Genomic DNA, 25,450 nt, shown 5'->3' with positions numbered 1-25,450 from the left:
ACTTCAACAACAGATATGTATGCATGCTGACATTCTAACCACTGGGCTGCCCTGCTGCTGCAATGATCTGACTAGATTAACAACCATCTTATTTGAATAACTAATCTGATTAATATCTGTGGAGCAAAAATAATGCCTCAAAGCAGTATGTAAGGATGTCTTATTTATGATACTTATCTACAGTGTAAATCCACTCCATCCCCTGTTTTGTAGGCTATGAGTTTGTATAGATCCTTTATTATACTAAAGGATAATATAAAATACATGGATTATGAAATGTAAGATATTATGGATACTTTTTTTTGTATTATTGATTAGATGTGAATGTTTTTGTTAACAATTTAGATGGACACTTTAATCCTAGATTATATTTAGTTTACAGTCATATTTAACCATTCCTTTTAAATTGCAATTGTCCTTCATACACTTCCACAATGGAACAAACATAACATCATTTCAATGGGATCAGTAAAACAGCTACAAAACACAAACAAAGTATTCATACACTAGATTTAAATGGTGTTCCTAAATTATGTAGGCTAGCTGTTATGGTATAAATGAGCAGATACAAAAAATCCAAGTGTATGAAACAGAAATCAACTCTTACCGATTGACATTTTATATTAAAGGTGGGATAGGTACGTTTGAGAAACCGGCTCGAGATACACTTTTTGTTATATTCCATGGAATGCTCTTAACATCCCGATAGCAATGAATATCTTAAGTGCTTTGACAAAAAATCCATAAAAAAAATGTCATCTGTGGAAGCCGTGGTACTGTAAAAAGAACGATCAATCATTTTAGCCGGTCCGGCTAAAATAACTGGATGGCCTACCTGCCTGTCAGCCTTCCATCTGTGCACAAACGTATCTAGTGCCCTCATTGGTCATGTGCGCGTTCGTGTGTGTTGGAGGAGGGGCTCTGTAAGGAAGTGGCAGATTTTTTCCGGCTGTGTATTTTCAAATTCTAGCGCACTCGAGCTGGTTTCTCCAAAATTACCTACCACCTTTAAATCTATCAGTAAATCAAATTTTGGAGGAGTAATTATGATTATTGGTGAGATAAATGATAACATTGTCTAAATTATCATTTTGCACAGCTCCACACAGCTCAAATGAATCATTGCTCCTGCATGCCCTCCTGGTGTGTTTCTTTCTTTTTAGATATGGCTTCCAAATAGCCTCCTGGCATTATTTTTGGTATGATATTTGCTCTCCATAAAAAACATAATGATCACTTTAGCTACAACACCAAACATTGAATTGACTCATCCGGCTCTCACAATTGCGTGTATTTCAAGGTAATAAAATGACGAGTAATTTAACGTTCGCTCTGTTATTTACCTGTAATATCTTGATGTTGATAAAAAGCTATTTAAGCAATTATAATGGCGTTATTAAGGCAACACTGCTGTGAGCTGACTCCGTTCCGTACACAGGCTGATACCCGGATGGAGGTGGATGTGATCCGGTCCGGGTGTTGCGGCCGCCCGGTCCTCTCCACTGAACTCCAACCCCCGCGCTCTCTATCAGCATCTCATTCCTGTCTCAATATGTCTCAAGATGGCGGCCAATGCAGGATCGATGTTTCAATATTGGAAGCGCTTTGACTTACAACAACTACAGGTCAGTACAACCTCTGTTTTAACCGTCTCTCCACTATTCTCTTCGGACGCTTTGCCTCTCTCGGCCGCTGTGTTTTGTGTTTTTTCCGCGGTCGCCTCGTAGGTGTTTCGGAAGAGAATTCAAGACCTCTTCCTCACATTGATGAAAGTGGCTCTCTCGCTGATCAGAAATTGATCCTCTTTGTTCAATTCAACATCGATCGGACACTGCAACTGGGCAAGCCGGGGCGACGCCGCGGGGATGCACCGAGATGAAAACAAAACGGCAGGGCTTTTACCGGAGAGCATTCGGTTAGCTATCTTTATTGCGTGTTCTTCAACTTTTACCGGAGCGAGTAGCCGTAGTTAGCCCGACGCTTAGCCGCTTTAAGGTTGGATCATTTGGGGGAAAAATAAGTGCGACTCATTATACGGTGGCGCTGTGGTGACACCAGCCGTTGAGACGGGCAGACACACAGCACCGCTTCGCTCGTGTGTTTTTATGCTTTTCACTGACAAATTGGTAAGTTTAGTAACAGGCGAATGAAAACATTAGCAACCTTATCGGCTAACGGGTTTGAAGCAGTTTATACTGAAGTCCGTGATTATGGTTGATCAACTCGGCTTTTTCTCTCGCTTTCCCCTGACTGCAATTATACACTGAGGTTTTTTTTTTACAGACATTGCCACGTCTGTTGAAGTGGACGGGACGGGACAGTGTTTGTTGATGCGATGCAATTAAATGAAACGATAGTAGAAATATGAAAGATCGTGACCTTGTTAATTATGATGAACTCCAGAAATGTCCCCAGCCTCACGCACGTCACTTATCTCGGCGTGCACGGAGGAGGTCCACGGCACAGTGCAGGATATGAGGAAAATATTGGGCCTATTCAGTGTGTGTGAATATAGCCTGTGTATGTTAGAGCCTGTTTGACCTATCACAAGACATGTAGACAATGGCACTGTTGTGTTTTCCCGTGGCATTTAACGTGCATTGCTGAATTTCAAATCACAATTTATGAATATTAGTAGACCAGTCGCCTTGGTAATTAACATAAGATTGCATTATGTAGGCTAGCCCAATTGTTCATACATCATTTTGTACATGGCACAGGCTTGGGATTTAAAACTTTTATTTAGGTCATGATGCCCCTATGACTGGGTAGACAAAAGGACAGTGAACAAGTCTTCCCAGCGGGCTTTGTGTTGCACTTATGCCACATCATCAAGGCTTCACTTCTCCTATTTATTTGATCCTGTTTGGTCCTCCTACTCGTGCCCCCTTGTTCATGCATTATGTAAAAAAATTGAGACTGCTTTCTCTTTTCTTTCCTCACTATCTATCTCCCACCCCCTTCCTGCCAGCCCCCCCTCACATCTTCCTCTCCCTCACTTCCCCCTCCCCTCCTTTTAATTTTGTTTCCCTCTCACTCTTCTCTGGCCCTTCACCCTGCTGTCACCCATTTCGTCCCGTCTGAACTGGTGTGTGTGTGTGAATTTTTCCGAGATCGGTCTTTTTCGTAGATTGACTGCCAGCACGGACAGTGAAGGCACTGCCAGCAGCCAGGACATGAAAAATGCATCGCATAAGTTTGTGATAAGGCCCTGGGTAATTATGGCAAAGGCCCCTATCACAAGCGATTAGTCAGGACAGTGAATCTGAGCGTGTGCAAAAAGCCTGGCGGTTGGCAGGCCTGTCTGCAGGATAGGAATCAGTCGGAGCTTGTGTGTGTCTGTGTGTGTGCGCAGAACTGCTCAGAACATTCACTGTCTATTATTGATGACATCTTATTTACTCTCCCTCCCACTGAGAGGCTCCTAGAGGAAAGCCTTCAGAGAAGACCTATTTTTGTTATCTGTTTTCTGAGGATAATGCAGGGTTAGTATGATATGATCATGGTCTATGTATGGCCTTGTCAGCCGATTGCTCTCTCAGTTGCTTCTTCCTTGTGATCCAATGGACATTGTAGATTCACAGTCTGTTCTTGTCTGTGTGCGAGGTACCAGCAAAGGAATGTTTTCTTTTTTTTGTTCCGTTTGATGATGAAAATCCAACCCAACCTAAGATGTCAGTAGCTTTAAGCCATCCTAGTGTCTACTCCTCAGGCTCCAACTGCTGATGTTCATTAAAATCCTATTTGATCAGTGTGTCCCATTCCCTGTGTGAGAAACTAGCTAGGTGGTTGTTACAGGACAGAGAGTGCTTTGAAACAGCACAGCGAGCTGTTAACTTGTCTTTTCTGCATGCTTTTTTCCTGCTCCTTTCACCCCCCCCGCCCCACCACCACTACAAACACAAATGGGTGCAACAGTGATGCTTTTAGCAAGGTCTCGCACACTTGCAAAATGGATCAGTGATTCAGTGATGATGGCAGTGTGACAGTGAATTACAGATGGAGGAGGTTTTAACGTCTGTAATCCCTGTCCGTCCATTACAGAGTTGAGTTTCTTTAGAGGGGATCATCACTCTTCTCTCCTGTTGTTTTTTTTTCTCATTTTTTCCCCCATTTTTTTTTTCCTCTTCTTTTTGACCCAGTCAAGCAGTTTGCTGGAACATTGTGTTTCTACTTGAGAGACTGCGCTTCATTACAGGCAATCCTTAATAAGAAATGAGCGAATAGCTGAGCCTAAACCTATATTTTATATTTTCCGCGTAAGCTCGGAAAATTAAGAACAGACCTTTCTGCTGTACACAATTCCCAAATTAGGCCTAATAGCTTACATCTCACTTCATAACATTTCCTGGAACAAAGCACCCTAGAGCCATTTTGAAAAATAGTACAGCTAAACAGTGACTTAGGTGAAAACGGATCTAGAACTCGTTCCCGTTCAGCACCTCCTAATGGGTACATTTAGGAAAGGGGTTTTGTAAGCTGATCCCAGAGCTGTGGTCAGTGGCAACCTGAGTGGTTTAAATCTCTCAGTGTCCGGCCCGCTGTTGTCTGCAGGAGTTTTAGTGTTAATTTATGAGCCGGTTGTCTGAACTCACTGGTGGGATATTTTTACCCCTCTGTTGCTGCACAGGCTGGGGGAACATAGAGGAAGGGGCATCACGTCATGCTTTTACTGTAGCCAACCGCTTCTCTGCCCAGTGACAAAACCTGGCATTGGGACTGAGGTTTCACTGTGTGTTGGTGGGTGGTGAGCGACTAAGCATGAGCGACTATAAGCATGAGTCAGAGTGAAGGACGAGTGCATGTCAGGTCTTTGGTCTGCCCTCGGTCTACTTTGGTCATGGCCATGTCATCCCACTTTCTAAGACGCTCTAGTGTATCCTTCTGAGCGATACACTCCACAGGACACAGAGGAATGTGCAGCCCTGGAAAAAAAACTTCTCTTCATCTACCTTATCAGTGGCTAATTCTCACCGGAGGCCCATACTCCCCAAATCCTCAGCGATTTATAGCACGTCACACTCGGCTCAGTTTCTTCACCCTCTCTCTGCTTTGAGTAGTGTCTACACTAGGCCCAGTTTATCTGATTTTACTACCAAAAGAAAAATGCATTTCACCATCTTAAGTTGATACTAGAACATTGAATTAAACAATTTTCTCTGTCGTAAAATACATTTTAACCAATGTCATTTGATGTTTGACCAAAAGATAAAAAGCACTTAACAGAAATCTAAAAATAGGGCTATCCAAACAGATGGAGTCGGCAGCTCTTAATGCAGGCTTTATGCAAACGTGTGTGACAAACGGACATGTTCCATATAAAACTTGAAAGTGTGGAAGTCTCTGCTCAGGATAAAAATATCACACAAATGTGTTTTTCTTTCAATAATTAGCAATTTTATATTAGCAACACTAAACATTTTTCCTGGGCTGGGTCTCAGATAAACGGTCTGTCATTAACAAGTTACAAATGAAGCAATGAAATACCTCAAACTTCTTTCCCTTGTCGTACGATTTAAAAAGTCTTAATAATCCCGTCCTTAATAATTATTCTCACTCGATTACTGTGAATGTGTATTTTTTATCCCAGAAAACAACTCTTTCGTTTTTCTTTCTTTTACTTTTTGTTGTACTTACTCTTAGGTAGTTTCACTTTAAAATGAATCATCGTAACACATTTTAATTGCAGAATTCCTTCACAGGCCTTTTGTGGACTTAACTAAATACGAGAGGGCCCATGTTGAATTTCAGTGTTATAATTTTCTGCAACTTTTAAACATACTAAACCATTTCAGTAATACCAATATTTCATACATATATTTCATTATCTTGTTTAATATGCTATTCAACACTTTACATGCTACAGTGTACAGTTGCTCTACATTACCAGCTGGGATCAGTAACTTTAGAAACAAATTGTATTTGTTGTTGCTCATAATCGTCCAAAAATGTTGCTATATTTTTTTCGATTTGATCTCCACTAAATACTTAAAAAACACTTAAATGCAATTACACAGACTCTCACCCAACAACCAGTAACAAAAGCTCAGACGGCAGTTTCCAGAGACCTATTTTCAAGTGGCAGGCATTATTTACAGACCGACTTGGAGTCTCTCTCACCTACAGCATCATGGAGCTTCACGGTATCTCGTGACAGAAGCATCCATTATTCTGCTGCTCTGTATTCCAGCAGAGAAAGCCTGGGCTTCAGTGACTGGACACTTCAGGCTCACTTTGGATAATACTGGCTGTTTCCACTTGTAAGTTTGAAGATGATGCCCACTTTATTTAGAAATAAACCGTAGACTTGAAACAGCACCTCCAAGGCCGATGTAATCTTGTATAGTCTATTTCTCATCTTGTAATATTAAGCCTACGGATTTCAGTAAACAAAGATCTTGCCTTCCCAAAAAAATGTCTGTTGTAATCTATAGTTGACTGGTAAAGTAAGAAGGTGCAGACCAGCACTGAGCTTAGCTTTGGTCTAAACAAACAACACACACTCTTTTCTGGTTGCTTTTGTGTTAATTGTTTTATTTTTCTTACACGTTTTCAACCGTTTCACCTTCATAATGGGGAAGTAATTTAAAATTCCAGCTTTTTCCAGTTTGTTTTCAGCGGTATGTGACCTACAAATAACTATTATACTACTACTATACAACTTTATTGGTCACACAGTGTAGTAAACAGTTTAATTGAAGCTGGAATTAAGGATTATTAGTATTATTGATTTATTTACGTGATAATTGAATAGTTGTTAAAAAGTAACAAAAGTAACCCCTCTAGCCTTCAATGACATCTACATTGCCCTTTTTTGTCCAACAAAAATCTAGAATATAATAAAATCCTCACAACTGGGGACCTTAAACTTAATGACTGTACTGTAAATGGTCTAGAAAAACAATATTTGTCAACATTTCCAATTTATGTTATGTAATTTGAGTTAATTAATCTATCTGTAATAAATCATTCTTGCGTTTATTTTCCATACTACAGAGTCATTTTACACTATACATGAAGAACATGAGGATTAGATTTAAGTGAGGAAACCTAAGAAATGTGTGGTGGGAATAACTTTGAATAATGACAACTCTGGTGAAAAATTAACTTAAAGCAGTGGGGGAATTTTGAGCTTTTGAAAATGTTTGTTTGGCTGTTTAAGGTGCAGATTTCTGATGATCCAGCAAGCCGGGCCTGGATGAGAGTTAACAGTATTTTTGAGGCGCTATACAAGATGTTAACATGGAAATATAAACAGAGGCAATGGACCAGAAAACGAAATGGAGTCCCATTTCCACAAGGTACCACAATGGGATAATTTAGACCAACTGCAGGCGGTCACACACTGGGAGCCAGTGTTCGAAACGTTTTTGACAAGTTTGGCTGAGCGCATAGCTGAGTTTGAAGCTAATGCAGGGTTTCATTTTGTTCAACAAAAGTGTCCCTCAGCATAAGCCTGCCGAAATGTGTTTCTGCAGCAAACACTCTTGTGGCCTTCAGCGTCTGGTGTAGCCAAGCTATTGGTGAACCACTCGCCCTGACTAATTTTAGTGTTGTTTATCCCACTGTTATCAAGGCGTCTTGACTAAATAAGGCCCTATGTGCAGTCCTCTTTCCATGTCAACCCATGACTCCAGTATCAGTGTCCTATTAGATCATTGACCATAGGTATTGAATTCTAATAGGCCTATTGGTGCGTCTTAATGGTCTGAGTATTGAATTATGATATTGGCAAGGGCTGATGGCCTCAGGATTGAATTATGATATTGGTGTGCTGCAGGCTAATGGTTCTTGGCATTGAATTATGATATTGGTGCACTTTGGTGGTGTCGGGATTGAATTATGATATGGCCTGCTATCTGCTAATAGCTCACTCTGTGTAATTTTCAATGTCAATCATGGCTTCAGTTGCCAGATCCATAGTCGGCCTTCAGGCTCAAGCCATCAGTCACAACAGATCGGAATAGCCTTCAACCTTTATCCAAAGTTCTTACTCCAAGTTACTCTCTCCCTTTTTAACATGTTTTTGTCTTGTTTTGAGTCCATCAAGGAGTTTGTGAGTTGCTACCACAAGGATTTTATTAGTCTAAAATAAGTGGTTTTTCTGTAGAATGCTAAGGCAAGCAGTTTATTGTCCAATCCGCTCTCTTTTTTACACTATTACACGGTAGACGGTGTGAATCCCTTTTTTTATATTGACTCGCAGTGTTAATAGTTATGTTATTCTCCTATAAGTGTGAGCATGTATCATCACAGCTATAAAATGACGAGATGTTTGATGGTTTAATGTGTATTATAATAAGGAGCCTAATGTCAAAGTAATGGTTCGGAATCGGAGCTAACTTTGTTTCTGTAAGTGTCCACACCTTTTGCAGTGTTTATGTTGAGATCATTCCCATTTTGGTAGTTTATAAGCAACCAGAGCTGTGATGGTCCTGCTGCCAGCTCACAGAGTAAATGGACGGCTCGCTTCTGTGTCAGCCCTCTAAAAATAACACAGACTGCTGGCTGGGCTCAGCAGAAAACTACCACCGATTATATGATGATTCAACTACCCTGTATTCACAGGTGCGTGGATGTGTGTGTGTTGGATGGAGGTGGTTTTTGCTAAACAAATGGTTCATTGCTTTCAGTAAGATATTTCACTGCTTTAGTTTTGCATCATAAGTTGGAGAACTTTGCCCTGTTAGAGGAACTCAGTTGAGGCAGTTCACGTTTGGCTGCTTATGTATTTCAGTAAAAACAACTTTATAACTGACTGTTATCCAAATCAGTGTAATGCTTGAAATACTAAGTTACATTTACAAATCACGAATCAAATTAAGTAGTTTGAACTACCTGCACCCTGTTTTTATTACTGCATGATTAAGAAAAGTAGTAACTGGTCCATGGCTTTGTCTCCAAAATCGTTGGGTATTCTCTTCTATCTGTGAAATTCATTGGACGTCCTCAGACGATACCTTAACCTCTCCTTGACATTTGACCTGAGCAGCTGTCCAGCTGGAGTCAGGGTTCAGAAACAGTCTGACCCCGCAGACCTCAGTATGACCTGGGCTGTCTGACTGGTCTAACCTTTACAGCCAACAGATGAGGACTTTGCCATCTGTTTTGCCTTTAATGGGTCTGGCATCCTTGAACTTGAACTTGTTTGGATGTCGAAAGAAGAAAAAAAACAACTAAAGACGGTAGAAAATGTTCTGACAATTAGCACAGGCTGCTTTCCTATGCATTTGTTTTAATTTATAAGGATGAATAAATGCAAGGTCAGAGTTTCAACCTCCTACTCTTTGTTTGCTTATTTTGGAACAAGTTGTGAGCTACTGCTTTAGTTGGAGGATTCAAAAGTGTTAAACTAAATGTACATTTCTAAACTCTGTAGCCTCATTTTAAAAAGTGAGAGTTGTCCTCTTGGGGAAGGGGGGGAAGGGAATATGTGTTTAGTAGACACAGGCTCATCCGCTGACTGCTGTCTGACCCTGAGTTCAGCTGTATGGTTATTAATAGGCCCAGAGGCCTCAACTTCCAGGAGGCCCTCTGATCAGCTCCAGATGTGGAATGAGAGAGGACAATTGTACGTTTAGCCTATATGTTTCACGTGAAGCAGAAAGTAGGGAGATAGGCATTTGGTGAGACTGATAAAGAATGAGGGAGAGAGGAAGGGAGGGACAGGAGACCTTTCCACAGCAGGAGCGTGTTTTGTGAGTCTTTGTTTTCATGTGTGTGTGTTTTTTCGTTTATTACACTCTCTGCCCTCAGACCAAAAGACCATTAAAAATGTATGGCATCACCATGGTGACCATAATAACTGCCTATAAAACAGCGTGTAAACTGTGAAATAAGACAAACAGACCAGAACAGCCCTGACTGGCTGGCTGGCTGAATGGCTGCCTTCCGCCATAAAACTATTTGAGAGCCAGACTGAAGGAATGCCTTGGAGGCTGCTGTGGCTGTCACGACACATGAAAGGATTAGGCTATGTGTTTTATCTCCTCTTTATCTGATGGTAATGGATAAGCTGAGTGTAGCCTATCATCTGACGCTTGGGCCGGGGGTTTGATGTTTTAGTTGGGTGACGGTTTGTTGAGTTGACCGCTCTGGTCTATTGATTGCTGTTTGATGGTTTTGATATGTAGGCTGTGTTGAACAGGTCAAGTCTTTTATGCAGTGGAGGCTCCAAATAGCTTTTAGCTGTCCTTCACTCCTCCCATTACTCCAGCGGTTCGTTTGATGTTTGGATCAATCAATAGAAAGAGCTCTTACACATGCTCCATCCTACGTCCCACTGAGCTCAATTCCTCTTCCTTCATTGTGCATGCTTTATATCACATTCTCTCAACACAGAATAAATGATATAATTACCACCCATTACATGGCCTAATGCAAGCTAATTATTCTGTCATTACTGTATGGGATTAGCTATGCTCATTCTTTCTTTCTCACTGTGTTTCTCTGCCTTTTTCTCACAAAACTCACGCAAGCCGAGCAGAAAAACTCTTACTCATAAAGGCTGAGTAAGACTTAGCCCCAGGACATGCTCTGTTGACGTTGATCGTATAGACCATGGGTGTCAGACTCAGTCAGAAGGCATGCTAGAAAAAAAGTGACAGCATGTGTTGGACACATTAAGGCGTCTAGATTTATCTAACCTAATGGAGCATTTTCATACATGCTTTTGATTAATGCGTGGAAGTCAACATGCTGCTTTTATAGGCTGTGGCACAACTCCCGCTGATGTGTCATCATCAGGCGTCTAGAAAATTACTGGCTACAACAGATAGACGAGGCTAAATTAAAATGTGGAAAAGGACATCACGTAGAGCGGGGATTTAATGTACCAGAGGCGCATGGGAGTGATGCAGACCCCATTTCACCGTACAGTCACTGTGCCAATAGCATGAAGCTGCGTGTAGTCCTTAAATGGAAATCTTAGTGAATTACGACAAATCAAATAGGCTAACGAATTGTGAGCAGATCAAATCTTAACCAAATTAGAGCAGCACTAAACACTGCTCCATTGTTGGGGGTCAAAGACTTTCTAGGCCAAAAAGACTCACATAGTGTAGGATGGTGTGTGGATGTCTACACCATTACTATCCTGCACCTGTGATCCTGCCACATGGTTACTTGCACTTGACGTTACTTAAAGTAATAGCGGCGGCATCAATTGCTTAACCGAGTCCTTGAGACACAGGCTTGTGTATGTGCTACAGGGCCTGGAGAGCCCCACTCTTCTTCCAGACTTGATTAATCCCTATCGCCCCTCTCCATGATCGCAGTTTCCATTTTTTAGTCCGTATCTGTGCACTCATCCCCTCCCCAATCTCCTCTCACTGGCACAGAGAGGCTGGCAGAATGGAGGCATTAATTCAGGGATGAGAGGTGTGATACTCTCTCTCTCTTGCTCCCTCTCTCTCTATCTGTGCTCTGTTTGTAATGCGTGGCCTTTATCGAAGCTGAAACAGCTCACTACCCTCTGATCCTATCTCAGATCTCAATATCCTAGCCGTTCCACCCTGTAAACGCAGGGATGAAAAATCTTGCCCTTTCACCAATGCATTACACCCTAGCATATCGCTGTACCCCTATCCTCCCATTGCACCCTCCACACCACTCACCCTTTGTGACACAGGCCTCTAGCTAAATTCCAACTCTGTAAAATGAGACCAAGCGAGTTCTACGTCCTCTACGCCAGAAACCATCTTAGTCTCATTATCTGTGTATTTAGGCTCAGGCCTGGCCTCTGAAACCCCTCGTTAGACAATAGGTTGAGCAAAAATAATGACTAGCTCTCAGTAAGCTTCGGGAGAGTTCAGGCTTGGATGTTGGGGAGATAAAACAACAACAACAACCAGTCTCTCAGCAGAGAAACACGGATCAATACAAACGAGGCTGAGGTGTAAAAAGCCTGTTTTTGATCCAGGCTTGCATCAGTGAGGTGAGTCTTGACAGCTCCTGTGCTGTTGTTAGATATGGATCTGTGTTCAAAAAAAGGAGCAAAATGCTCAGGGACCACAAGCGCCTTGTTAAGATGTGAAGAGTGGTGGGCTGACCCCCGCCCCCAACCCTTTGCACACGCACACACACACACTATCGCACACTCGCGCAAAAAAGCGTTAAGACCTCAGATGTCATGGTGAAACTATTGTTAGCTCACGGATAAGAACACTTAGTGGCTTTGACTCCAAAGGGTGAGAGGTAAAACAAAAACAGAGATTCAGGAGGATATGACTTGCGTCTTCAAACCCTGTGTGGTTTGTGAAAACAGCGTCTGGCTTCTGTTGGCACATTTTAAAGTTGTGCCTCCTGCTATGGCAGAGGTAGCATGGCAGACAGGCAGCCAGGATCCTAGTGTCTTATCTGTGCGGTGTTCTGAGGGGGCGTGCCTGTGATCATGTACCGTGTCGTTGTAGCAAGCGCGGCTGTCGCTCCTGACTGAGCTGCCACCCTGCGACTCCACCCCCCCACACCGTAGGTTTGGCATTCAGAGCAGTCAGCCGCATAGGAGCTGGAACGCCGGGAGGGGAGATGGAGGGGGAGTTTCAGAGGTAGACCTCGTAGATTTCAGATAAGACATCTTTCCAGACACCTTTTGACTGTTTACTATCATAACCACATAACAGCCTCAGACATGTCGAAGATAAAAGGAAAGATTACAGACTGCACGGGCAAGACAGAAAACTTCATCTAAACATCTGTGTCATGTAGCCGAGTACAGAGGCTGTACAAAAAAGGCTTTTCACTCTGTAAAGCACACAGCAAAGTTTTATAACAAAATATCAGCCTCTTTTGTACTGAGACTAATACGCTGTTAGTGTAACCAAAAAGAATGAATGAAATATTGTCCGTCTCTTTCTTAGCCTGCCATGAATTCAAGAGTAGATCTCCATTAGATGAATGTGTAAAGCATGCACCGATTGTGAAGCAGTTAACCTACATTGTGTTTGGACTAAAGAAGTGGTGGCAGACTACTTGGCATGAGGAACTGCAGTCTATGTGTAAACAAAGTGTTTCTAGCAGTTACATTCCCAATTATTCCACAGAGAATGAGATCTGAAGCAAATCCTTGTGTGGTGTTCTCCCCTCTGCGTGCACTCCTGGTCACTGTGGCGGCACGGACGGCAGCTGCAGATTGACTTCATACTGTGTACATAACAATAACTTTGTTGTCATTCCACTAGTCTATCTGTCTCGGCATCGTCGGAGCGTGAGGGCAAAAGGAATTCCATGAAGTTTTGATACCTCAATTAAAGTGCGTCTGTCTCCTGTTATCTCATTTAGTCGGTAGTCAATGTGATTGGCATAATCAGACATGCCTGATTGGTGCCTCCCATTTAATTAATCAGTCTCACTGTATCATCACCTGTGGCTCATTAGAGTAATTAGAGCGAATTAGTCAGATAGAAGGCCTCTCTCTGCCTGCAGACGAGTGGAAGGAATTTCATTAGGAGAGATGAACACACACGTACACCTTGGGTCGGATGGCCAGTGGTAACAGGATTTGTTTACCCGTGACTGTTATCAGTGATTAGTATTATTACCACAGTTGTAGGACAGGGAGAGAATCATTTCCGTTTGGCCCAACCTCCCCTCCTAACCGAGAACATAGCTCCCTATGCCAAATTTCACTAGGCTAACATGTTAGCAGATTTCCCTTTTTGAAACGCAGTTTAAAAGAATGTGGAAAGACTGGGCTACCCAAGTTACTGCAGTGGCTTGTCTGTGCATTCATGTGAGAGCACACGCGTGTGGAGCAGTGTGCGGGAGGCTTCTTGGCCAAGTCGGTGTTGATGTCTCTCTAGGGAGTGTTGGCAATCTGTTCCAATCGTCTTTACAGCTGACCAGACGACCAAATGAACCAGGACAGGGACTGCTGCTGTGGGCCAGTCCAGCCAAGGGAAGCAGGGGCTGTTACAGCATTCACAAGGACAGTACAGCACACTTAATGCTCCCCTGCACACACCATATTCCATCCTCTGCTTAACTAGACAGTGCGGTCCTAACCAGCCATTCCAAGATTTTAAAGTAGTGCTGAAGTGAATGTGAAATGGTTAAAATAACTAATCATTGGTTAATTAAACAATTTTTTAGATCTAGAAAGTAAAACTCTTGACAGGCATGCCAAGGAGAGCCAGAGAGGGTTGACCTCAGAGACCCAGGCCCGGGCACAGAGTACACAAGTTTTTCATGCATTTTGACCGGGGCTCTGTGGTGCACTGCGGGCGTTACATTGGAGCATCAACACGAGTGCTAGTATTTGAACCTTGCCCCTGTAATTAATTATATTTCTTGTTACATTAGTCATGTACTGTGAAATGTAGACTTCCTGCATTTGCATGTTGGATTTTGTTAATTAGTTTCTTCATGTCTTGGCTTCTTCTCCTAGCTGTCAATTTGTAAGTTTTATCAAACTAGCAAGATGTTAATCATTGATGTCAAACATGATAAAAAATAAATTCTCAGTGGTATGCCAGATGGCAGAGCCCCTGTAGAGCAGCCTGGCCTAAAGTTAACAATATTCAAATCCAAAAGTTTGGAGTTTGATGAAGCAATGCTATATTTACTTGCAGCTATGGGATGCTGCTTCATAATTCTGAATTAACCCTGTTATAAATGTTTACTCATCTTAACTTAATTAAGGATCCATAGATATGCATTATTTTAATTTTGATTCTGAAACGTTATAGTTATTCAATATTTAACAAGACATGTTTGCACTGCTTACCTCTTTGATCAAACATGCTCAGTCCAGTGTTTCCCCTAGGATGGAGTCTTAGCAGTGGTGCTAAGTCACGTGGGCCCAGTATAATGTGAGCGCGGAGTGCGTGGAACTTTTTAGTGCGTGCAAAGTGCACCCCGCCAATTTGTTTCTATGAGTCTGCCAGCACAAGAAAGGCTCTTGAGGCCTAGTACCAGGGCCGGTTCTAGACAATTTGCTGCCCTAGGCGAGATTTTATATATAAAGATTAAATGAAAAATCTCTACAAAAGACAAATACACTACAAAACAGAAACGTATTGACATAGGTAATATACGTCATAAATGGCTTCAAATGTATTCAGTATTGTATGAACATGTTTTAATTGGGGGGTGGACGTCACATCCTCTAGGGGGGTCCGGGGGTATGTCACCCCGGGAAGACATTTTAAAGTAAAATGCTTCAATCTGGTGCACTTTGAGCACAAAATTACTAGAGACCTGATCTAGGGTGTACTGTACAACTCTAAAACACCCATATGAAAGAGACTGGTTTACATTTTAATAATCAAATAAGTATGTGAACATAACCAATAACCTACCATAGCCAATAACAAATAAATGTAACTTTTATTTTTGTTGTTCATTTATATCTTATTTTACCTTAACATTTATTTATTTATGCATATTTTTGTATCTCTCCAACTTTAAAGGATATTTTTGGTTTACTGTCCTATAGTATACATTGGAATGATTTCCAACCTCTTTTTAATTTGTAAACACATATTGGTTTGAGACCCACTGAGATAACTTGGACTAAAATGAACTATCTAAACACTCAGAGTCCCTAACCTCACCTGAGCTGTTTATCTCTCTCAGTCTGACAGCAGAGGACTCTCCTCCACCTTGTTGTTGAAACAGCTCCTTATGTCTTTTAGAGCGGCTAGCTAACCAGATGCTAACAACAAAAATACAAGTAACCGGTTCTCTCTCTCTCTCTCTCTCTCTCCTCTCTCTCTCTCCTCTTCTCTCTCTCTCTCCTCTTCTCTCTCTCTCTCTCTCTCTCCTCTTCTCTCTCTCTCTCCTCTTCTTTCTCTCTCTCTCCTCTTCTCTCTCTCTCTCTCCTCTTCTTTCTCTCTCTCTCCTCTTCTCTCTCTCTCTCTCTCTCTCTCTCTCTCTCTCTCTCTCATTAAAAAAAAAAAAATCGTGTGATTTTGTAACAGATGTCATCTTTCCAGTCATTATAAAAATGAAAGGTCTTCATCTTTCTATTTAGCCAGCTATTAATCTAGCTATCTGCTATCTTTAGTCAGGGCAGTAATATTAAATTGCGATGTGGATGCTAGCATGGATCAGGTTGCCGGGCTGATCCTCACTGCAAAACATTCAGACAGATGATACATATTGAAAGTCCCCATTCTCATATTAAAGTAAAGCTACCCGTTTTTACAGTGTAACCGTATTAACAGAAATTGTTGTAACCTTGAGCATATCACCTTGTGAAGAAGTTGCATCTGTTTTTCCTATGTAAATGTTTTGCAACCAGTTTCAGAGGAAGCAGAGAGTCTGTTTGACATAATTAATTCAGTTCACATTTGGCTATTAAAACATTTTTTGCATAGGAAAAAGCCTGTTGCAATCTTTTTTTAGAAAACTTGTGGTGTTTTATAGTTTGTCGACACAAAGAAAAAAGGTATAGGGTGAAACAGAACCTCTCCTGTGACCATAGTTGAGTCAGCACCTTTGTTACATGTAAACTGACCACAGAACCCACGTTCTACAAAAACAGGGTTCAGCAGAACAAATACCCAAACATATTTGTTCAGTATTTCACTTAAGGTACTTAAATGTGACAACCTATCGTGCTTATATGTGGCATACAGTGGGAATAGGAGCGGTCCCCTAATGGTCGGTGAGATTTGATGTGTGTGAACAACAAGGGGTAGGCAGCAGGGATTGTGCACTTTCGGATGTTACGCTCTATCAGCAAGATGAGTGTAAAGTCTGCCCGTGTCTGCTGATGTGGGCAAAGAGTTTGCTGCATAGTCAACATCTGACTGAGTCTGAGGATCCTTTTTTTTTTTACTGAGAAATAATTACTTGCCCACTTGGCATTGAATCAATCCTCTTTCATGTGTGATGTGTTTATTTAGCTTAGCAGTGAGAATTTTTTTGGAATGGGGATTTGGTAACACAGTGGGATATGTGAAGGGTTTTGAAAAGGGATTGGACAGAATCAAGGGCGTCAGGGATTGGCACATGACCTCATAAAGCAAGACTATAGTGGAGGACTGTGTTTATTTCTGTTTGCTCTGAAACGGAGCACACTAATCAATTCATAGGAATAGATTATTGAATTTCTTTTAACGTTTGGAAAACTAGTTGAGGATAAATGTACCTGAAGTTGGCATATTTACTCATTTGCATATCAAAGATAAATCTTGCGAGTTTAATAAAGAGGCTGTTGTTTTCAAGGTTATTTTCATTTTGAGCTGTGCTTTTCTTTCACCGTCAATAGAAAGAGGTTGTATGAAGGTTATTTCCTTTTTTCTAAAAACTCATAGCTGATATGAGAGCATTTTTTTAGAGGCAAGACAGACGATGACAATAACAGACAAAGATATGCATGCCAAACTAAAATGTTTACACACACACACACACACACACACTCTCTCTCTCTCTCTCTCTCTCTCTCTCTCTCTCTCTCTCTCTCTCTCTCTCTCTCTCTCTCTCTCTCTCTCTCTCTCTCTCAAATCACAAATCTGTACTAATCGGCCATGGCATTTAACTTGCTTGGTGAATCAGATTATATACTCTATATTTTCAAAATACATTCCTAGTGTTTAATATCACAGCTTGAATGATTAAAGCCATTATCTCCTTGTATTTTTGGATATACCTAAAATTTTCCTGGCTGTTGCTGATGCCTTCTAAATTCTGATCAGGCTTTAAAATCAAGTGTTCCAGTGAGTTATATTTTTGAATGATTTAAAATGTATTTGCCCTTAAGGCCTAATACTTTACATTTTGATTAATATCTGACAAGTTTAATGTTAGTATCTTTAACCAACTGGGCCTTATATCCGTGTTCCTGTAGCTAATCTTTACCAATATAATAATTACACCTCTGTTCATGAACTGGAGCATTACTTTTTTGACAATTAATTTAACGTGATTAAAATTTCGAAGGTTCCTCCTTTCATCAAGCGCTGCACAAGCTTCTGCGCACGCTCAAATTCACTAACAGATAGTGCAGCTGCTCCATGGCCATGGGCAGGCAGGCTGCTACATCAACTGCTCCATGGGCAGCAAGAGCAAGATAGCATGTAAGCAAGCGAGCATTTTTTATTATTTTTTCAAACGTCCTTTGCTAATGCGTAAAATCCATTGCAGTCAAAAGTCGAACAACATTTGTTATATATTGTTAATGGTTTGTGGATAAAACAAGATCACGGCTGGTCAGGGAATTAAAGTTAATGCTGATGGGGGGGGGGAAATCTACTAATTAGTACTTGATCACACTATTTCTTTAGAGGGTTGTATTTTCTTGTGTGTTGGGGTGTGGGCGATGTGAGGAGGTGGGCATGTGTGTGTGAGTGTGTTTTGGGACCTTGTCAGCAGACTGAGCCACAAGGGCCCCTGTGGTAATGTGTGTATTAAATGATTAGTGTGTTAGTTAGCATAACGGCCCTTCAGCAGCGTTTAATCACTCTCAGGGGTGGGCGGCCTCACAGGAGGTGGATGGGAGGGGGCAGACAGAAAGGGGGAGGCGGAGTAAAGGGAGAAGAGAGATTTAAACGGGGGAGAAGGTTCTACTGGTTGAATGGGTGAGTGGATGATCTGTAGAGAGTATGAAAAAACGAGGGGAAAAAAGGAGTGAGCGTGACAGGAGGCAAGAATCCAACAGAAACATAATCCAGCAACACTCAGCAGAGAGAGATACAATCTTTACAAGGCCTGAACGTCTTGTTAATGTCAGCACTTGGCCCATCATCTGGAAGTCCCATAAATAGCTATTAATAACAATGCCAAATGGATATGGATAAAGGCGGGCCCTGCTTCACTCTTGACAACACTGATGTTGTTGATAATTGTGCAGTTGTAATGGGGAGGGGTCGGGTAGTCTGGTGCAGACAGTTAATAATTGTTGTGAACTGTGTGTGGAGTAGTAGTAGTCAATTCTTGCAAGCGCTCTCATGCCCGTCTCAGTGGTAAAGACATGACTGACAGGCTGAATGGCTCCAGATACGGCCTGCGCTGGTAGCAGATCAAACTATCGGTGTAGACGGGTTTTTCTTGGCGGGGCATCGAAGTTGTGGTACTGCTCTCGGCCTCTGCTGCTGCGATGAACTTGCCAAGTTCAGCTGAGGCAGGATGGGTAGTCTGCAGCACGCCAGATGGTTCAAGTAGTCTGCTGTCTAGTCAGAAAACTGCTCCTGACTTTTTATTCTCAATGATAACAACAGCGCTGTTTATAACGACTAAAGCAGTAATGGTAAATGTGATAACATTTGCCGCTCTCTTCTTAGCAAACTAAAAAAGTTGTGCGTTTGTTTTGCAGAAAGAACTAGACGCCACCGCCACACAGCTTGCCAACAGACAGGACGAGAGTGAACAGTCCAGGAAGAAACTAATCGACCTGAGCCGCGAGTTCAAGAAGAACACACCAGAGGTGAGAAATCAGATATTCACAGACACGCACCAACACACACAGTCATGCATATATCCCACAATTATTTTGACAATCATAGTGTGCCTCGTTGTTTCTCTCTGTCTCTTCTCCTCTTCAGAAGTGTAGACGTTATTATTTACTGAGAAAGCAGGGGAGGAGGAGATGGCGCAGAGATGCGGGCTTGGCTCCCAAAAATAGTCTCTCCATTAGTTTCCCTGAAATCCTAAAGAGACAAAACAGAAAACCCCTCAGGAGTTTGTATTATCTGACCTAGTTTTTTATGCGTGCAGAAAGTGTGGTCTGTGATGGTGTGTGTGTGTGTGTGTGTGTGTGTGTGTGTGTGGGGAAGAGAGAGAGAGAGGCAGAGCAGGAGGGAGAGAAAGAGGGAGAGAAAGAAAGAGTGTGACAACACTACTAAGTGGGATCAGGAGGGAATTCTGTCCTGTTCCTGTGTTCCTATCACTCCTCCTGGGAATATTTGTTTCATCTCCGTTACCAAGGCAACACATTTTTAACCACACAGCGAAAACAAAGTATTGTTGTGTTATTATTGGTAATGTCACCATGGTGAATTATTGATGGCAGTATGAATTATGTATGAACAGAGTAGACTGTGGATAGAAAATCGTCAACTCTCGGTGGAGTTGACAGTAGGCCTATTATAGCTACCACAGGGTGAGGATTGTGACGATTGACTTCAGCTTGTAGCCCACCCGGCGTAGAGGAATATACACTAGAGGAAACTGTACCTGCATACAGAAGATGTTCATTTCACTTTGCCCTACACATTCATCTCTAATCTCCTTTTCAAGTTTAACCACATGCCTTGCAACACACAGAGGTGGAGAGACACACACACACACACACGCACGCACACACACGCACACAAAGAAAACATGCAGAGAAGCAGAGGCTCGTGCAAAAACACACAGAGGCAGATAGCCTAGATCAGAGAACAGGACACACACATTCATCAGTGTAACAAGGCTGTGATTTAGGAAGGCTCCTCTGGCGTCTGTGTGGCCCCTGGCATCTCCCTGGTATGTGGAGGAGGAATCTGAGCCAGGCCAGACGAGCGACAGGATTCATTACAGGGCTGTAACGGGCTCAATAGGAATCGGCATTAAAACGCCTGCAGTGTGGAGGTGTATTAGCACCAAAGATGCCTACTAAATAGGCTGGTTCATAACGTGTGATGGCCTGATTAAAAATGCCTCAATCGTCCTATGTGCATTCACAGGGCTGTGTTTTCTGTCGTGTCGTGGCTGTGTGCGTGTGCGTGGTTGACCAGCATATAGAGCGAGCTGTCAGCTCTCTGTGGTCTGCACCAGTCAGTGGAGATCACAGTCACATCAGATCAGACTGCATTAGGCTGAGCGGGAGTCCGTCTCTGATCCATTATTCAACAACCAGGAGACCAGCCCATGTTGACGGTGTCTAGTCTGTTGAGCTGTACTCGACGTGAACTGCACCCATGGTCTGCACGCACGCACACACAGGCAGGCTTTTGTAGCATTTTAAAAGTAGTGCAAAGAAATGCAGTGTGAAAACAAAGTTTTCATAATTCATCAGTACTGACACACTGTTGGAATTTCTTTTTAGGCTACATCTTACTGTGCTTCCTAAGTTAGTTGCCTGAATTATTCATCCAGTTCTTAATTTCCTTTTACTTAGTCAAGACTCCTATAGCACACTGTTATGAAGGAAAGGGTGGGAATGGTTGTAGCATGTCCCAAAGATTGCTAGCCAGAGGCAGCGGTAGTAAAACAACTGTGTGTGTGTGTGTGTGTGTGTGTGTGTGTGTGTGTGTGTGTGTGTGTGTGTGTGTGTGTGTGTGTGTGTGTGTGTGTGTGTGTGTGTGTGTGTGTGTGTGGTGTGTGTGTGTGTGTGTGTGTGTGTGTGTGTGTGTGTGTGTGTGTGTGTGTGTGTGTGTGTGTGTGTGTGTGTGTGTGATGTGTGTGTGTGTGTGTGTGTGTGTGTGTGTGTGGTGTGTGTGTGTGTGTGTGTGTGTGTGTGTGTGTGTGTGTGTGTGTGTGTGTGTGTGTGTGTGTGTGTGTGTGTGTGTGTGTGTGTGTGTGTGTGTGTGTGTGTGTGTGTGTGTGTGTGTGTGTGTGCGTATGCACACACTCACATTTGTGTTTAGCTGCAGGGCAGACAGACAGCGAATGGGAGTTCCATACTCCCCGGAGGATTCCTCGGGCTGGCCTGTCTGCTGTCTGCCGGCAGCTCACACACCAGCCAGCCATCCATCTCCCGCTGCCTGGCCCCCTCCACTACACACACACACACACACACACACACACACACACACACACACACACACACACTCTGACCATGGTGTCTGTGTGCATTGTTATGTTATACGGTCATAAATCTTTGGAAGTGGCGGGGGCCGGGGGGAGGAGCGCTGCAGAGTGGACCAACAGGGTTCAGAGCTGGGCTGAGACAGCAGTGGTTCGCCTCTGCATGTTATTTGAATGTGTTTTTGTGGGTTCTGTGTGTTTTCTTGAGTGTGTGTGTTTGTGCACAAGCTTGTCAAACTGCACTGTTTAGTCTAGAAAACTGCAAGATAAATGATAATGATAAAAACATTAAATGTCTAAAATCTAATAACATGAGGAATTACATTTAACTGTAAATCAATACAGAAACTTAAAACTAATATGGAATTGTAGCAGCGCAGTTATGAGTTATACAAACATAATAATTATTGCAGGATTATACTGCATTCCATTGCACAGAGGTTTCTTTTTTAGCCATAAATATTAACATACGTTTTAAAACGCAATGATCATAACACAGGTCACAAACATGGATACTGCTCACCAAGGCTGACAAAACAATAGAAACTAAACTTAAAGAAAATACAATTTTAAATAAAATAAGAACTTAGTTTATGATAGTTAAACTAACCGAAAGGAAACTGAAACCTGAAATGGAAAATTAGAATATAATCTAAATCTAATGCAAATGACAAAACGGACAGCAGTATGGTGGGGTGTCGTTTTGTGCGTTTATTGTGTATGTGAGAGAGAAGGCAGAGCTAGAAGGGGGCCGGGGGTGGAGCTGGGGGCGGGGTGGAGGTCATTATCCCCAGCAGGGGAATATTGAATTGGCCCAGACAAACAGCCACAGCGACCCCTGATGAGGTAACAATGGGGCAGGGTCACCGAGGTCATGACCTGTCCTCAGCCCCAGACAAGCGGCCTGTCTGGACCAACCTGGGATTAGGCTGGCCCCAGACACTGGTCCCAGACACTGGTCCCAGACACTGGTCCCAGGCCAGTTTGGGATGCACGCTCTCTGTAGCATCGGTTAGGCTTTTAGGCGGAGGTTTCTAAAAGGCGCCGAGTCTCCCGAGCACACATCTGTCGGTGCCCTACTTCACATCTTCATTAGGCAGCTTTTTGAGTATGTGTGTATCCACAAACTGTGCAAATGAAATGCGCTTGTACAGAATGTCCTATTCTACCACGCTTTTTACCGTACGCTCCAGTTCAGTTTGTCCGGATGTAGGCTCAGCTACCAGCATGGTGATTTGCATGTTCCCCTGATACATACTCGACTGGCTATCTAATCTGAAACCGCTGACTCGTACTGAAAAGTCATGCAATGGGACTCGCGGGATAAAAAGCATTTGCTTTATAGTAAAAACTTTGTGCACGGAGACAATTTGCATGAACTGTAGTCCTCATTCACTCCCTGTCTCACACGCAATAGGGGTGCCTCTGGGTGGCCCAGGTGGTGCTGCACCTGTTCTTATGAGAAACGCAGTCCGCCAGAGCACCTCGGGGTGCAAACCTGGCCTCCTCCCTACCCTCATGTTCATCATTCGCTCACGCATCACTCATTATTCATCAGCAGTTGCAAGAACGTCCGCTAGTTGATTTCAATGATTGACCCAATGCGGTCTTCTTCTATATCACTCAGGAGGTTTTCACAGCTTCTGTACATCTCTGCCACATACTCCTGTGTATTATCTGTTGTTAAAGCAGTGAACATGATCGGTTCATTATCTCCTTTTGGAGAATCGCTAACCTCTTCCTCTCTTTGTCTTTTAGGATTTCCGGAAACAGGTTGCCCCTTTGCTCAAAAGCTTCCAAGGAGAGGTGAGTGTTGAAATTCCTATTGACACACATACTCTAGCACAGCATTTATCTTTGCATTTTATAAAGCCTGTTTGACATTCGTTGAGTGGTCTTGTCGTGCCTTCACTCAGTGCCCTTCTCTCCTTATTCCGCCTTGGTCTTTCCTCTTTAATTGTCATCTCTTCCCTCTCTCCTCTCTTCTCTCTGCCATCTCCTGTTCTTTCTCTTACCACTATCTAATTTCCTCTCTTTCCTCTCCCTCTCTTCTTCGCTCTGCTCTGCTCTTGATTTTCTGTCCTATTCATGAAGTCCTGTAGCCCGAGGGTGTGTTTAAATTGCATCCTGCAACAAAAAAAAAGGCACCACAAAACCCCGGCTCCAGCCAGTCACAACTCACCAATGCTATTTCCTCAGACTTTGTTTGTCTGCATGATTCGGTGGGGTTATTTGTTGATCTGGTGATTCAAAAGCCATTTTGGTTCATTGTGGCTCATATATTTACTTTCAATTTAATGTAGCGCCTTAGGTTTCTATGTACCTTGACCTATAAGAGGTGACTTGTGTGTGCTATATTATACTCCCACCGTTCGCCTCTATCTCCTCCTCCATCATTTTGGCCTATTTCCATCATGACTCCTCCTGTCTGGCAGCCACCCATTTCCAGTTCACTCCCATATGTGAAAGTCAGAGGGTAGGAGTGGAAGCGGCTGGTTTAGACTGGGGCGTTATTTGGGGTTGGAGTGGGTGGACATTACGCTCAACAGTATCTCTTCTCTATAAACACACACACACAGAAACACACATGCTCGCAAACAAAATCATCTCAAAAGATAGTGATAGGGTTTCTTAGCTACTGGCCATAGAATATTACAGTTTAACACTGGGTTAGTTTCCATATTCTTGTGTTAGAGCAGCACCCACAGCCAGTGGTTATGTAAAAATGCTGTAATTTATAGTGGTCCCACCATGTTCTGCTGATGATCCAGTCTATTTAGAGAATAGAAACGGCAGCAATATAATTGTGGCTTTGTCAGCTGTTTCCACCATCCTCGTGTTGACACACCTCGACGCCGTGCACACCAGTACACGCTGAGACACATAGTGGGTGGTCGCGGAACTGAGAAAGACATTATCTTATGATTATTGAGATAATACTGTACACCCGCGCCAGTCTCAGAGCAGCCCATCAATCAGTCGACTATTTTGCGCGCTTGCATGCCACAACATGAGCAGCGCTGAGAATGTGTAATTTTAGCCTGGCTTTGTTTGCTTACCCCTCCGTGCTTTGATCAAGGACAAGACAGGCACCAGAAAGCAGAGGGTCTTCCTGTTGAACTCATCCTTAGGCTTTTTACCCTGTGAGCCTGAATCTTTACTAAGTGAATGTGGAACTCGGACAGAACAATACAAAGTTTTATCCCAGGAACTTGGAGGTCTTGATACCGTGTTTAATCTTTGTCATTGAAAGGTGGATGCCCTCAGGTCACAATTATTACCAATAACAGTACTGTTTCCACAAGGCCTTAGTCTGGTAAACGGGTTGTGTGTGTGTGTGTGTGTGTGTGTGTGTGCGCGTGTGCGTGTGTGTGTGTGTCGGCATGCTCAGTGTTCCTTGTTGGTCCATCGATCAGATAAGCTTTTCCATTATCCAAGGCTTCAGTCTCTGCTTCCCATAGCCTCCCCTTATCAGACTCCACTGGGGCCACACACACACACACACACACACACACACACACACACACACACACACACACACACACACACACACACACACACACACACACACACACACACACACACACACACACACACACACACACACACACACACACACACACACACACACACACACACACACACACACACACACACACACTCTCCCAGGTCAGCCTGATGCCCTTCACACACTATGGGTTAGATAGGGGAGCGAGGCGGTGCTGAGTGATGGTGGCACAAGGTGCTGACGTGTGTTTGTGTGTGTGGATGTGTCAGGGAT

At 42.8% G+C, this 25,450-nt stretch overlaps 1 protein-coding gene across 5 annotated transcripts in view; it reads left to right on the top strand.

The window, feature by feature from the left end:
• The first annotated feature begins 1,436 nt into the window (after positions 1 to 1,436).
• Positions 1,437 to 25,450, top strand: part of cux1b (cut-like homeobox 1b) — a 63,152-nt gene continuing 39,138 nt past the window's right edge. The window contains exons 1-3 of one of the 5 annotated variants that reach the window (XM_034097481.2): positions 1,437 to 1,625; positions 19,256 to 19,366; positions 23,428 to 23,475. In XM_034097481.2, the coding sequence (XP_033953372.1) occupies positions 1,563 to 1,625; positions 19,256 to 19,366; positions 23,428 to 23,475 (222 nt within the window). In that variant the 5' untranslated portion in view covers positions 1,437 to 1,562. Of the gene's footprint in view, positions 1,626 to 1,887; positions 2,127 to 19,255; positions 19,367 to 23,427; positions 23,476 to 25,450 lie in introns of those variants that run through there. The other 4 variants (XM_034097480.2, XM_034097478.2, XM_034097483.2 and 1 more) reach the window with 4 other exon arrangements.

The sequence above is a fragment of the Pseudochaenichthys georgianus genome, chromosome 13 (genome assembly GCF_902827115.2).
Source record: "Pseudochaenichthys georgianus chromosome 13, fPseGeo1.2, whole genome shotgun sequence".
Taxonomy (NCBI): domain Eukaryota; kingdom Metazoa; phylum Chordata; class Actinopteri; order Perciformes; family Channichthyidae; genus Pseudochaenichthys; species Pseudochaenichthys georgianus.
The sequence above is the reverse complement of the archived record's forward strand: the minus strand, read 5'-3'. Positions and strand labels throughout refer to the sequence as shown.